Source organism: Equus quagga, chromosome 18, assembly GCF_021613505.1.
Source record: "Equus quagga isolate Etosha38 chromosome 18, UCLA_HA_Equagga_1.0, whole genome shotgun sequence".
NCBI classification, from domain to species: domain Eukaryota; kingdom Metazoa; phylum Chordata; class Mammalia; order Perissodactyla; family Equidae; genus Equus; species Equus quagga.
In genome coordinates, this window is record NC_060284.1 from 36,400,941 (window position 1) to 36,415,540 (window position 14,600).

The following is a 14,600-nucleotide window of genomic DNA, read 5'->3' on the forward strand; positions in this document are numbered from 1 at the left end:
GTATTATTTATATTTTTATTGGAAAATAAAGGAATCTCAGCATCATGAGGTTATTAGAGTTCAGTTTATAAAAAATCATTTCACTTGTACAGCTCAAAAGTCCCTACTCATGCTAAGCCTGAGACTACATTATCCAGAAATATATTTGGAGCTGTTAAAGATAGGATTCATTATAGTTTTATTTTATATTTTATATATTTATGTTATAAAGGAGACCTCTTGTTTATTTCATATCTCTATTTAAAAAAATTATTTTATAGTATATATTATAATTCATGTTTCTGTTTGAGAATTTTAATAACCAGAATATGTCATTGATAACGATCCTGCTTTTAGTAGTTAATGCAGTTTGCAAACTAGAAATAGGTGGGATAGGTGAAGGAGTGAAGGTCAGGTATAAAGAATGACTGTAAAGAAAAAGTACGTTTTTACTTGTCCCCCAAATTGTGGACAGCAGGTCGGAGGCACTCAACAAAATATTTGACAAATGACAGAATGAGAAGACAAGTATAAAAGATAAATTAAAAAACTACCCTACATTAGGAAGTTCTTTGTAGTTATTTAGAAAAGATTACTTTCATGTTTGTGAAAGAAACCTTAATTTTTCAATATTAGCAATTTGCTCGATCTGCTAGACCAAAACAAGATTCTAAAGAAGGAAAAAGAAAGTGTTAAAAATTAATGAAGGTAAGTGTGGATATAACATATTAAAAAGACAAGACTTTCTTGAGGTAAACTTAAGGAAGGATAAAAGCCTGATAGAATAATAATTCGGGTATCTCCTAAGGTTTGTGAAAGATTGATCCATCCATCCATCCATCCCTCCCTCTCTCTCTCTGTCTATACAGTTAATTCCCATTAAACTTCAAATTGTAACTACAGAATAAAGTCCATTTCTTTGTAAAAATTGAATTTGGAGATGACATTTATAAAGAGAATGTATGTTTGTTAGTTTTTATTTACTTTTTCTGTCTAGAGTAAAGCAGTGATTCTTAAACTTTAACATATATTATAATCACCTGGAGGGCTTGAAAAAACAGATTGCTAGGCTTCCCCCTACTCTCACCCAGAGTTTCTGATTCAGTAGGTCTGGACTGGAGACCTTGGGTAACCAGCTATCCCAGTTTTCCTAGGAGGGGTTTTCTGGGACACTGGACTTTCAGTGTCTGCCAAGCCAGGACAAGTTGGTTACCCTTGTTGGCATCTGAGAATTTGCTTTGCTAATTACTAAGTGTACACTTCACAGAAGTATATACATATTGTTTTGTGGAATGAAATATTTTACCTTTCAAATATGTAATTTTAATGCGTACTTAAGTAATTTAATGATTAAAAATGGTAGAATTAAGCACTTGAAACTCTAAAGTTTATCTCACAGTGTTTGATTTAAGAAAGATGACTGAAAATGTATTTCTTTTATCGTTTATTTTAAATCTTTCTGCCTTTGTAAACTGGAAGAACATGAAGTAAATGGGTCAGAGTTACTGCTGTTAAGCTGAAAAAAAATCATATAACTAAATAAGAGAAGTTTGCTTAATGTTTATTCCTTTTGGGAGATGCCATGAACATTTGAATTTTGTTGTATCTATACTGGTGTAATCAGAAGTTTTACAGGTACCTTAGAAGAATAGTTAAAAATAAACGATTTTCAGTGTGTGTTTAAAAAAAATTTATTTGCAAATCTAACGTGAAAAATAAGAAAAAAATTAAACTGCGTTCTGCTGTTCTTCTTTAGAAGCATTCCTGCGTAAATACTGCTGTAATACTGTCATACAAAGTGTATCCTTTCTTGTATCCTTTTTGGGGCAGTGTTTTCTGTTTTTCCTAGAAATGTTTTGTCCCTCCCCCACCCATTGATCTAGATTAAACAATAATTTTTTACAATTTTTTGAAATGAAATATTTTTAAAATTATCTGTTGATTGAACAAATATTTTATGTATTTTTAAAGATTAGTTGCTGAATTTTCTATGCAGTCCTTTAGATTATATAAATTTTCCAAGGAAAGTTAGTGAATCAGGTCAACTTACTTGAAGAATGTAAACATTTGCTTTGACACAGAATTTAGTCTTGTTTTTTTCTATTTATGTATTTTCTAAACAATTCAGTAACACATAATTTCTGTTTTATGATGTATCTGGTTAGGTGTTCTATATAACGTGTTGTAAAATTTGATTGGGGAAACAGTTTTTTCTTTTTGAAAAGTACATATATTGAAAATTTAAATAGCTGGTTTTCTTTGTGAATTCCAAGTAAGAGTAAGCAGACCTTACTTCTGAGGTTGTCTTATTGAAATCTCCTTTGAGATATATAGCAAGTAGAAGTATCTTCTTTCCTTTCTTTTTCTAAACAAAAGGAATAAGAGATAAATAGAGGGGAGAAGACATAATGTTGACTCAGTATAGCACATTAAGTGAAGAGAAACAATCCTGGTAGGTATGTAAGAACAGTGGTTTCCAGACTAGTTGATGCCCAGAACCACCCAGAGCAGTGGTTCTCTATCTTGGCTGCACATTAGAAAGACCTATGGAACTTTTAAAGAGATACTGATTTTTAAAAAAAGAAAGCTTAAAAAATATACTGATGCCTGGGTTCCTTCCCCGGAGTTTTGATTTAATTGGTCTGGAGTATAACAGAGATACTAGAATTTTTGAAACCTCTGAAAGTTTTGATTTTCATGTGCAATCAAGGTTGAGGACCATCGAGGAAGGACTTTTATGCATCCATTCCTGAATTCTATCCTGGAACTAGTAAATCAGAATCTCTGGGAGTGGTACCAAGAATCTAATTTGAAAAGATTTCCTTGGTAGTTCTAAGGACTGACCAGTTTGGATACTGCTTTGTTAGATTAAAATGGTTAGGTGCCTAATACCAGCCTAGCCATCTAACCTTTTATATAAATAGGAAAATAAGGTGTTGGAGGCTCTACATTTCTTTCTTGAAAATCCTGCTATTAATAGTCCTATGGAAACATTTCAAAATTCTGTTAATTGGTATCACCCTGAGAGTACAAAAAGTTATAGATATTGAAATTGCTGATGTTTTTTCCTATAGGCACTGTTAAAATTTTTATTTTTTAATGTTGTAAATTACAGTTTCTGCATAAGCTGTTTACTTAGACGATTAAAATTTTGTACTGACATGATTCACTAATTTTCTAAATATGAATGTTTTAGCTTTTAGTTGCTTTAAATTAACTGTTTTATATAATCATGCTTATTTTTAATGAACTTTTATGATGTTTTAGGTTCCTTTTGAATTTCATATCTTTCAAGTGCTTTCCAACTTTGAGGAGATAAAAATGACCACCTGGACTATGGAACTGTGCGTAACAGCTTTTAAAGTGTATTTAAAAATTAAATCTATATGCATTTAAATCAGTTTATTGGAGATATATTACATGTATTTTAATCATCTCATATATAATAAATTATTTTCTTTCCAATAAAATAATGTTCCTAACTTTTCTTTATGTTGTTTTATACATCTAGAAAAGTGTAACTTGATAATTACATAAATTTTTTTATTAAGGTAATTTTATAATGCTAAATATAAATTTCCTTTATGATTACAAGTACTGCTCTTTTTTCAGTCTTATCTGGATACCAACGCACTTGCTTATGTACTTTTATAAATAGTAATCTTACGGCTTCTGATTATGTTAGGAGTGGTTTTGTTTGAGTTTTGTTTTTTTTGTTTTGTGTGTTTAACAGTGGAGGATTTTTCTCAGTTTAGGGAATTTGTATCCTTGCTCTAATTTAATCTTCCATTTTTGTGCCCTTAAATCTTTCAAAATATCACTCAAAGGTGTAAATATTTTCCATATAAAATTAGTCTGTTCTCTTAGTGAAATTAGTTTCAGCTGTATGTAAGCAGGAACATTTTGATGTATTTTATTTAATTTATTCTTATTGATATTCTCCTATGAGTATGTAATAACAGCTTCCCCTTAGAGTCACTGCCCAAAGACTTGGGTCTTTGTTGGAATGCTGTTGTAAGTCACAACTTCCCATCTTTTACTCTTAGCATTGTGAAATAAGGACAATGAGAGTTTTAAAGATAGGAATTAGAAGTATGGAGAAGTGAACCCTAGAACATGCTAATGTTTATAGATGTCAAGTAGGTAAGGAACCATTAAAGAAAACTGAGGAGGAATAGGTAGAAGCCAAAAGAAGAAAAGATCTCAAGTTGGAAGAGGTGATCAGATATATCTGCTCTGTTGATGATGCAAGAAAGATGAGTTCTGAGGATTGAACGTTGGATTTAGCAACATTTGTGACCTTGACTTTGACCAACTGATCTGATGATGAAAAGAATGAAAGGAGGTATTCAAGAGAATAGTAAAGAGGAATTTAATGTAGTGAGAATTGAAGACAGCTCTGTTAAGGAATATTGCTCTCAAGGGGAATAGAGAAATGGGCTGTTAATGCAAGAGGGTATAGAATCAAGAAGGTTTTTGTTTTTACTTTGTTTGGTCTTATAAAGATTGAGGATAGAGCAGGTTTGTATGCTAATAGAACTAATATCCAGTAGAGAAAAAAAGCACATGATACAGGAAGGAGAGGGATATTACTGGAGCCATACATTGGTGTCCAAATAAAAGGATTAATTTTCAAGATGTACATGCATATAGCTCATTAGTAGCAATAGGAGGAGGGCTGATTGTGTAGGTCTAGATATTCATAGGTTGGAATATATAGTAGGAGAATGTTAAAAGTTTTGTTATATATTCTTAGTGAAATAGGAAGCAAGGTCATGAAGAAGAGGGAAAAGTGTTGGATTGAGGAAAGAAAAGAAGGTGTAAAATAGACATTTAGGAAAGTGGAAGAGTGAATAGACTCTTAGAAGGATTACTAGACAGTACTTAAAGTGCCCACTTCAAGTCCATGGTTGTTAATTTAAGTGAGACCAGTCAACATGGTTTTGTGTTTTTCTCCAGTTATGTTTAGCCTTGGTACTATCACTGAGTCAACACAGAGTCAAATTTAACCAGAGTTGGAATTTTCCTAGATGAATACAACAAAGTGGGGAAAGGAAAAGGTGTTGTTGGTATATTCAGGGGAATGATTATAAAGGAGTGACATGGAAAGAAATCTGGGTAAAAAGCAAAGTGAGAAAATGAAGGACGTTGAGACAGTGAAGAAATGATATGATCAACTGTAGATTGCAGTATGGTTAAAGATGAGTTGCAGTTATTTACTAGAAGTAGGAACTAGAAATTTGGGAGGTTGAAATAAGACAGTAAGGTGACAAATTGACAATATTAGAGAGAGTACAGTAACAAGTGACTAAGTCCTAGGATATGAACATGATACTTGAGTGAAAGAGAGGTCATGGAAACAGATGAACTCAAGAAATTGAGAAACTCGGGTATTGAAAGGATCATCTAAGTGGATTTTGAAATGATCAAGAATTATGACAGGAGTAGTGAGCCAATAGCTAATTATTAGGTGTGCAAAAACACAGTGTTTTTAAAAATCGACAGATAAAACTCTGAGTCCCCATGCTGCCACAGTGACAGGAAATGCAGCCTAAATAGTTTACTGAGAAATGGTGTACTATAGTGGTTTTACCAGGTATAGGTTCTAGATTCAAGTCTTGTGTCTATGGCTTAATTGCTTTATGGACTTGGGCAAGTTCTTTACTTCTCTATCAGTTTCCATGGAGATAATAATAATAGCTACCTTAGGTTTGTTATAAAGATGATTTGATGAATATAAAATACTTAAAACAAGTGTGTATGTGTGTGTGTATATATATAAAAAATCAAGTTCTCAGTAACCATTAAGCATTAGCTCTTGTGGTGGTTGTGGTGGTTTTCAGCTCACCTCAGTCCCCAAGGTGATGTAAAGATTCTGAGGTCTTAGAAAAAACTTGAGTCATCTTATCACCTTGATTATCACTGAGATGCTCGGCGCTTCTATTGCTTCATTGCCACACTTGAACTATGAGTCTATTTGACAAATTTAGGAACTTTGGTGTCTAGGAATTAACCTCTTTATGGATGACGTGCAACCATCCCAACCTCATGCCGACTTCATAAATTGAGCGTATGACCTAAGTGAGTTCAATTAGAAGGGTTTCCTGGGCTTGTACAGAAATTTTTTTTTTTTTTTTTTCCCCTGGGTGGAGCTGTATTTGGAGCTGGTAATCATTATCCTGACAGTTATCATGATGATAGCTCATTATGATCCATGAGTTAAAGAAAAGAGTCATGGAGATGGAGTACTGATAATTTGAGCCTATAGTAAAAGCAGCCCTAACAGCTGTCTATCATTGAATTTTTCAGTTACTTTAAACAATAAAGTACTTATTTCCTTTTTATTTTGCTGGAGGGATTTGGCACTAACTGGCCACGTGTGGGTCAAATATGTCACCCCTGAGGTGAGGAGTGAAGTTTTATATAAACTACATGACATGAGGGTTGAGAAAGGGCTTGTTCTCTAAAGGAAAAGCGTAGCGCTGTAAAATCAAGAGAGAAACTAGGTACTCGGCAGCCAAAAACAAGTGTTTTACTACAGTGTACAATATGTAAAACTCTTCTTGCCATGTGGTGCTTTTCCATTTATGCCTTCTACAAGGGCTGGACTAATTTAAGGCGAGTAAGGCACCTAGGGTGGAAAATTTAAGGAGACACTCAGAGTAATGCAAATGCTCCTCACTTCAGTCCAATCATGGCTCTGGTTCCTACTTTTAGTAACTAACAGAATCAGCATAATCCTGATTAGATAAATCATCAAACAAAAGGGAGTAGCATTCAAATTGCTATTTTAGAGGATTTTGAAAGTATTTGTGGTGCAAATGAGACTCTTCCAAAATCAATATAGAGAGATATTAAGTGTTTGAACAGAAGGGAAAGGAATCAGTATCTATTAGGCACCTGGTATTATTATAAGTATCATAAGTGGTATATCGGTGCTGTGTCATAATTTAAAAAGTTAAAATTTCTTCTGTGTAATCAAATACCATTTTTTATTTCTAATTGATATATATATTCTTCAAATATGAAACTTTTAAGAGCTTAGAAAAATATATACACAAAATACTATTATGTAATATTCATGAAGATATTGAATATCTTCCTTTGGAAGAAAAGATGGAAGGGAACAAGATTGAGGTTTGAGTGGGTAGCACTGTATATATTGTATTTTTCTTTAAATAAGATATTTGAAGAATATTTTTAGAAAATGTTAACATCTGTTAAATATGGGCCTTGGGACATGGGGTCTGATTTTTATATATATATATATATATTTTTTTTTTTTTCCTAAATGACAAATATATTACAACTTAAATGAAAATAAAATAGTGGAACATCTCTAATTGAATGTTTCTCAGCCATTTCTTCATTATTCACCCCTCTACCAAAGGAGGATTTTTAGACGTTTTTATCCATAATCACCGCACATGAAATTTTAATACCACAATGTACTATATGTCTGTTTCTAAACTATATCTGTATCTGTCTTTGTGTGTAAAAAGATTTTTCTTCCCACCCCCCCACCCCCCAGGTAAGCAACAGTGACTCATTTGGAAGACATGATTCTGTACCACAAAACATTAACAAATTCAAAACCTTAACAAATCACACAAAGTATATTCTCTGACCTTAGCTGAATTAAACTAGATATCAGTAACAGAAAAAAATGAAAAATCTTCACATTTTTGGATATTAAAAAATAGATTTCTAAATAATATATGGGTCAAAATAGAATTCTTGAGAAATTAGAAAATGTTTGAATTGAAGGAAAATGTAAATAGAACAACATAATTTATGGGATACAACTAAAGGAGTGTTTAAACGGAATTTGCTTATATTAGAAAAATCAGAGATTGATGATTTAACCTTCCGCATTAAGGAACTAGGAAAAGAAGAGCAAATCCAGAGCAAGCAGAAAAAGGAAATAATAAAAATAAGCATAGATCAATGAACTTGTAAACAGAAAACAGTAGCAAATATTATAAACAAACCTAGTTTCTAAAAAAGATCAGTAAAATTGAAAACGTTCTAGCCAGACTGCAAAGAAAAAAGGAGTCTCCCCAAATTGTAAGACGATCAGATTGAAATGTTTTGAACAAATTTGTTTCCATAAATTTGACAACTTAGATGAAATGAGCCAATTTCTTGAAAGTGACAAACTACCAAAGGTTATTTGAGAAGTAGATAACCTCAGCAATCCTATATCTATTTAATAAATATACTTTGTACTTAAAAATCTTCTGCAAATAAAATTTAAGGCCTAAATAGCTTCACTAGTGAATTCTGCCAAAAATTAAATGAAGAACCAACAATTCTATACAAGAATTATAAAAGCTAGTATTATAATAGTGACTTGTACCTACACTTGTTTTCTACCTGGTTTAAGAGACTAATACATTTTAAAAAACAGGTTATAAGCTAATATTATTGTAACTGGTTTGTAACTCCTCATGTTTTCTACATAACTTAAGAGACTGATGCATTTAAAATAATTATGTTTTGGTGCACATGATGTATAAAGGTATAATTTTGGGGACTTCAGCAAACAAAAGGAGTGGGAACAGAACTGTAAAGGCAGAGTTTTTCTATGTTACTGAAGTTAAACTTGCATAAATTCAAATTAATGTTATAACTTTTGGCTGTTAAATGTAAACCTCATGGTAACCATAAAGAAAAGAGGTACAAAATACACGAAAAGGAAATGAGAAAGTAATTTAAACATTTCATTACAAAAAATCAAGTAAACAAAGACAGTAATGCAGGAAATGAGGGACAAAAAAATCTATAAGGCATACTGGAAAACAAATAAGCAAAATGACAGACGTAAGTTCTGGTTTTTCACCACGGATTTTGCAGGAACATCTGCTCAGTCCTTGGGCCAGGGATTAAGGGGGCTTCACTGCCCAGCATAGAGCCAAGCAAAAACTGCTTAGAACTGTTACAGTACTTTTTAAATACAAGCTTTAAGCATTTACCTATTTCTTGGTTTTACCCTGGATGTGGCCAAGTTCCCAGGTACCTCTTACTGAAGGAATCACCAGCCAGCCACCCTGCCCTGGCAAGGCAGTCTTGTATCACCCAGCTGTGCTCTCAGGGGAAATATGAACATTTGTGCATCCTAGGGCTTGTGATTAGGCATACTTCTTTAAGGCAAAAACTGGCTCCTGTGACCTGGAGTTCTCTAGGCCTTTATCCTGTTCAGATCCCTGGCAACCATGTAGTATGCTGATGCACATGCACAGTAGGCTCCTCTTCAGCAGACCTTGGACAGCTGGAGCCTTCCAGGCCTGGGGTGCTAGGGCCTGGCCACAATCATGTACATAACCTCCATGGTGGAGTGAACCCACCTCCTGAAAATCCTGAAAAGACAGCAGCCGCACACTGGTGACCATCAGACCACATTTGGACTTGCTGCCTGGTGTCCCTAGTTTCTTCAGAACCAAGGTTCCAAGGTGTCTCTTATTGGAGGAATCACTATCCAGCTGCCCTGCCCTGCCCTGGCAAAGCAGGCCATACCTTGGCTGTTGTGAATCATGCTGCACTGAACACAGGATTACAGACATCTCTTCTAGAGAATGTGTTTTACCCCCTTTGGATATAAACACAGAAGTGGGATTGATGGATCATATCATAGTTTTATTTTTAATTTTTTGAGAAACCTCCATACTGTTTTTCATGGTGGCTGTACCAGATTACATTTCCACCTATAGTGTACGAGGGTTCCTTTTTTTCACATCCTTGCCAGTGTTATCTCTTATTTTTTAATAATAGCTATTCTAACAAGTGTAAGGGGATAGCTTATTGTGGTCTTGATTTACATTCTCTTTGTGATTAATCATGATGCTCTTTTTATGTATCTGTTGCCCATTTGTTTGTCTTCTTTGGAAAAATGTGTATTCAGGTCCTTTGCCCATTTTCTAATTGATTTATTTGGGCTTTTTTCCTATAGAGTTGTAGATATGATCTTTTATGTAGAAAACCCTAAAGATTCTTCAAAAAACTGTTAGAATTAATAAATGAATTCAGCAAAGTAGCAGGATCCTAAGTCAACACAGAAAAAACCAGTTGTATTTCTGCATACTAATAATGAATAATCTGAAAAGCAAATTATGAAAACAATTCCATTTTCTATCAAATGAAAAAGAATATAATACTTAGGAAGTAACTTAACCAAGGAGATGAAAGACTTGTACAATGAAAACTAAAATATTGCTGAAAGAAATTGAAAAAGACATAACTAAATGGAAACACATCCCATGTTCATGGACTGGAAGAATTAATAGTTAAAATGTCAATACTACCCAAAATGATCTACAAGTTCAATGCAATCCCTATCAAAGTCCCAGTGACTTTTTTTGAGAAATAGAAAAACCCATACTAAAATTCATATGGAATCTCAAAGGACCTCAAATAGCCAAAACTATCTTGAGAAAGAAGAACAAAACTGGAGGACTAACACTGCCTGATTTTCAAAATATACTACAAAGGTACAATAATCAGAACAGTGGGGTACTGGCATAAAGACAGACGTAAATCAACGGAATAGATTGGGAAACTCAGAAATAACTCTCACTTATAAACATTGAAATGGTTTTTGACAAGCATGCCAAGACCATTCAGTGGGGAAAGGGCAGTCTTGAATAAATAGTGCTGGGGAAACTGGATATCCCCATGTAAAAGAATGAATTTGGATCCTTACCTAACACTATGTACGAAACTTAACTCCAAAGGGATCAAATACCTAAATTTAAGAATTAAAACAATAAAACTCTTAGAAGAAAACATAAGACAAAAGCTTTATGGCATTGAATTTGGCCGTGATTTCTTGCATATGACACCAACAGCACAGGTAAGAAAAAAAATAGACAAGTTGGACTTAATGAAAATTTAAAAAATTTGTACCAAAAGATACCATCAATGGAGGAAAAAGGCAACCCGCAGAATGGGACAAAATATTTGCAAATCATATATCTGTTAAGGGATTAATCCAGAATATATAGAGAACAACTAAAACTCAACAACAAAAAACCAAACAACGCTATTCAAAAATGGGCAAAGGACTTAAATACACCTTTTTTCCAAAGAAGATATACAAATGGCCAATAAGCACATGAAAAGATGCTCAACATCACTAATCATTAGGGAAATGCAAATCAAATCTACAATGCAATACCACCTCACACTCATTAGGATGACTACTATCAAAAAAACCCAGAAAATAATGTGTTGGTGAGAATGTGGAGAAATTGAACCCTATGTGCCGTTTTTGGGAATGTAAAATGATATAGCAGCTGTGGAAAACAGTATGGTCGTGCCTAAGAAAATTTAGAATGGGATTACCATATGATCCAGCAATTCCACTTATGGACATATACTCAAAAAAATTGAAAGCAAAGTCTCAAAGTGATATTTGTACAGCCGTATTCGTAGAAGATTATTCACAATAGCCAAAAGTGGAAGCAACACAAGTGCCCATCAGCAGATGAATGGATAAGCAACGTGGTATATGTGTACAATACAATGTTGTTCAGTCTTAAGAAAGAAGGAAATTCTGCAATATGCTACAACAGGGATGAACTTTGAGGGGTGAACATTATACTAAATGAAATAAGCCAGTCACAAAAAGACAAATACTGTATGATTCCATCTGTATGAGGTACTTGGAGTAGTCAGAAGTGTAGAGACATAAAGTGGAATGATGGTTGCCAGGGGCTGGGAGGAGGGAGGAGTGGGGAGTTACTGTGTAAAGGATACACAGTTTCAGTTTTGCAAGATGAAAAGAGCTATAGAGATCTATGGTGATGGTTGCACAACGTTATATATATTTAATACCAGTGAACTGTACACCTGAGAAAATTAAGATGGTAAATTTGGTTGCGTGTGTATATTTTACCATATGTAAATATTTGATTAATAAAAACCTGTATGTGAGTTTTTATGGTGGCTTTATTCATCGTCCTCCAAAGGGGAAACAACACAGTTTTTTTTTTTTTAACTATTGTAGTAAATCTGTACAAAATAGTAATGACTGATACATGTAACAGTATGGATTTATCTCAAATGCATCACATCAGTAAATGAAGCCGGACTCAGAAAGTCACATACTGTGTGCCTCCGTTTTCATGAATCTATATCAAGACAGAACTATAGGAAAGAGACCTGATGAGTGGTTGCCAGGGGCCAGGTGTGGGTGGACAGGTTAAAACTAAAAAGAGAAATGGGAATTTGGGGATGTGATGGAAATATTGTACATTGTGTTTTTTTTTTTTTTTTTCATTTTGATAAATCTTTAGCTCCCATTAAGGGGTGCATGAATTTAGGATCTATAAATTTACTTAAGTGGAAAACTGTTGCTTTAATAAGCCCCTTAAAAATAATAAAAAGCAAATTACAACTTCTGCGTATGTTTCAAGTGAATCGTTTAATGTGAGTGAGGCTCAGTTTGATATTATCATAAGTATTAACAGAAGAAAATGGGACAGTATAAACATTTAACCTTTTACTGAAAAAAGATTTGGTTCTAGGATGAACAAGCCTGTTAGTCTAACAATAGGTGATTAAAAAGACTAGAGCGATTAATGTTAAAAATGTACTTGGCCGTACACTGTGCATTTATCCAAATACAGATTTATACATTAGAAAAAACATTATGTGAATAAGTTGCATAATAAAAAAAATTCTTTTTTTTCCTAGTCTGTATCATTCATAATTTCTGTATCTGCTTGATGATATAATTAGGATAGAACTTATGGTGGTAAATCTAATCTCTATTCTAACTGAGATATCTTTGAGGTATTACTATTATTTTGTGTTACGCATGCTGTTTTCTCCCTTAAGTTTGAAGCTTTTTTTTTTTTTTTTTTCTTAAGGCATGGAGTTCAAGGATTTTTCCACTTTGCCTATAATCTTTTCCAAAATGTATAAATAGTTTCTGGACATTTCAGTCAGCTTTGATGAAGGGGCTAGTTTTTCAGTAATTTTTATTTGTGAATGCCAGCTACCATTCTTCAAGGATATTAAATAGTACTATGGCTACATCTGTGAGTAGAAAGGAAAATTTTACGTGTATCTGGAGGCAGTATTGTAATAAAAAGAACTTTGGCGTTGAAGTTAAATGTCTTGATTTGAATCCTTGATTTTAGCAAATCCCTTCATCTCTCTGAGCCTTGATTTTCACATTTATAATTTGGTGTAATATCAATCCAACAGTATTGCTTAGGAGTCATAAACATGCACACATACCTGCACATACATGAAGTATCTATTACTACTGGTATTTATTAGTTGCCCTCTATATTATAAATTATAGCTCTGTGTGTGTGGTAAATTACAAAGTATTTTATATATATATTATGTAAAATCTTCATGCCATTTTTATGAGAGAGATGGGTTACCTATGTCCCACTTTAGATTTAGGGAAACTAAAATTAGTGCAGTACAAAAGAAAGACTATAATAAGGAATCTAATTTTTTGTTACTGCTCCAATGTTATCATGAAAGATGAAGTCTTTGTGAGGACTGTGTGGCAAACTAAGTTTCTTTATAAGAGCTTGATCACTTTTGACATTGACTTTCTTCCAAAACAATCCTATTCTGCAGCTGAATCTGTAGACCTTGCCTCAGGGAGAGGTGGTTTACTGTTTGAGGTACTGGATGGGTAAATGATGATAGGAGATGAGGTAATTTATAAACTGTATGTTTTATAATCACTTTCCCAAATTATCATTGGAAAACAAACGCATGTCAAGCTTTGTATTTTTAGAAAGACAATTACTGAGTAAGTGGGGCAAGAAATAACTGAATCAGTGACATTAAGCTTCTTTAGATTAGTATGAATTTTGTAGTATGCATTATTAATAAAAAATTGGGCAATGACTAGTGTAGTCATAAGTTAGAAGTTTTACTTTTTGATTGTAAAGAAATCAATTTTAACATTTTAAAATAAATTTTAATTTCTTTTATATAAATTTATGAAAGTATTATGGCATGGATGGGAATTTAATCAAATACAAAGGATATGAAGCTTACAGAAATATATTAAGAATATCATGGTATTATACATGATATCAAGATTCAAGTTTATCTAGACACCTTGGATTTGTCAAACTTTTTAAATTTTTAAACAAATATAGGGGTGATATTTCTGGCAATGCAGTCTGAAGTGATCAGCAAATTCTATGTCCAAAAACAGCATAAAACTAGACACAATATCAAAAGCCACCATCTCAGGATCCTGGAAATTGAACAAGATAACAACAAATTGATAAGTGTATATTAATGAGAAGCTGTGATAACTCCATGTAAGAACAGTTGGAGTTTGACCTCTTGCCTGGTGTTGCTACCAATCTCATCCTCTGGCTTGATTAGTGTGGGCCTGACCATGGTAACCCGCAGCCTTTCTGCTGGAGTGGAATTGATTTTATATGGAGGCTGAAAAACCTATGGCACCAGTGTCAGTAAAAGTAGCAAACTCTCTAGGAAATATTATGGAAACAGCTTTGCTAGTGCAATGTTGTGGTCCCCGTTGTGGCAAGTGGTGGACCAGCTAGAAATTTCATGGGAAGGTGCTGGAAATCAAAGAGCCATGGAAAGTCTGAAATGAGGTCTATATAAGTTTCTGC

At 33.4% G+C, this 14,600-nt stretch overlaps 1 protein-coding gene across 14 annotated transcripts in view; it reads left to right on the forward strand.

Annotated features, from left to right (window-relative positions):
* The window catches only part of RNPC3 (RNA binding region (RNP1, RRM) containing 3), a 57,962-nt gene that overhangs the window by 23,716 nt on the left and 19,646 nt on the right, over positions 1-14,600 (forward strand). For 4 of the 14 annotated variants that reach the window (XM_046645521.1, XM_046645520.1, XM_046645524.1 and 1 more), the window contains exons 14-15: positions 616-687; positions 1,736-4,324. In XM_046645521.1, the coding sequence (XP_046501477.1) occupies positions 616-675 (60 nt within the window). In that variant the 3' untranslated portion in view covers positions 676-687; positions 1,736-4,324. The remainder of the gene's footprint in view (positions 1-615; positions 688-1,735; positions 4,325-14,600) is intronic. The other 10 variants (XM_046645523.1, XM_046645522.1, XM_046645528.1 and 7 more) reach the window with 8 other exon arrangements.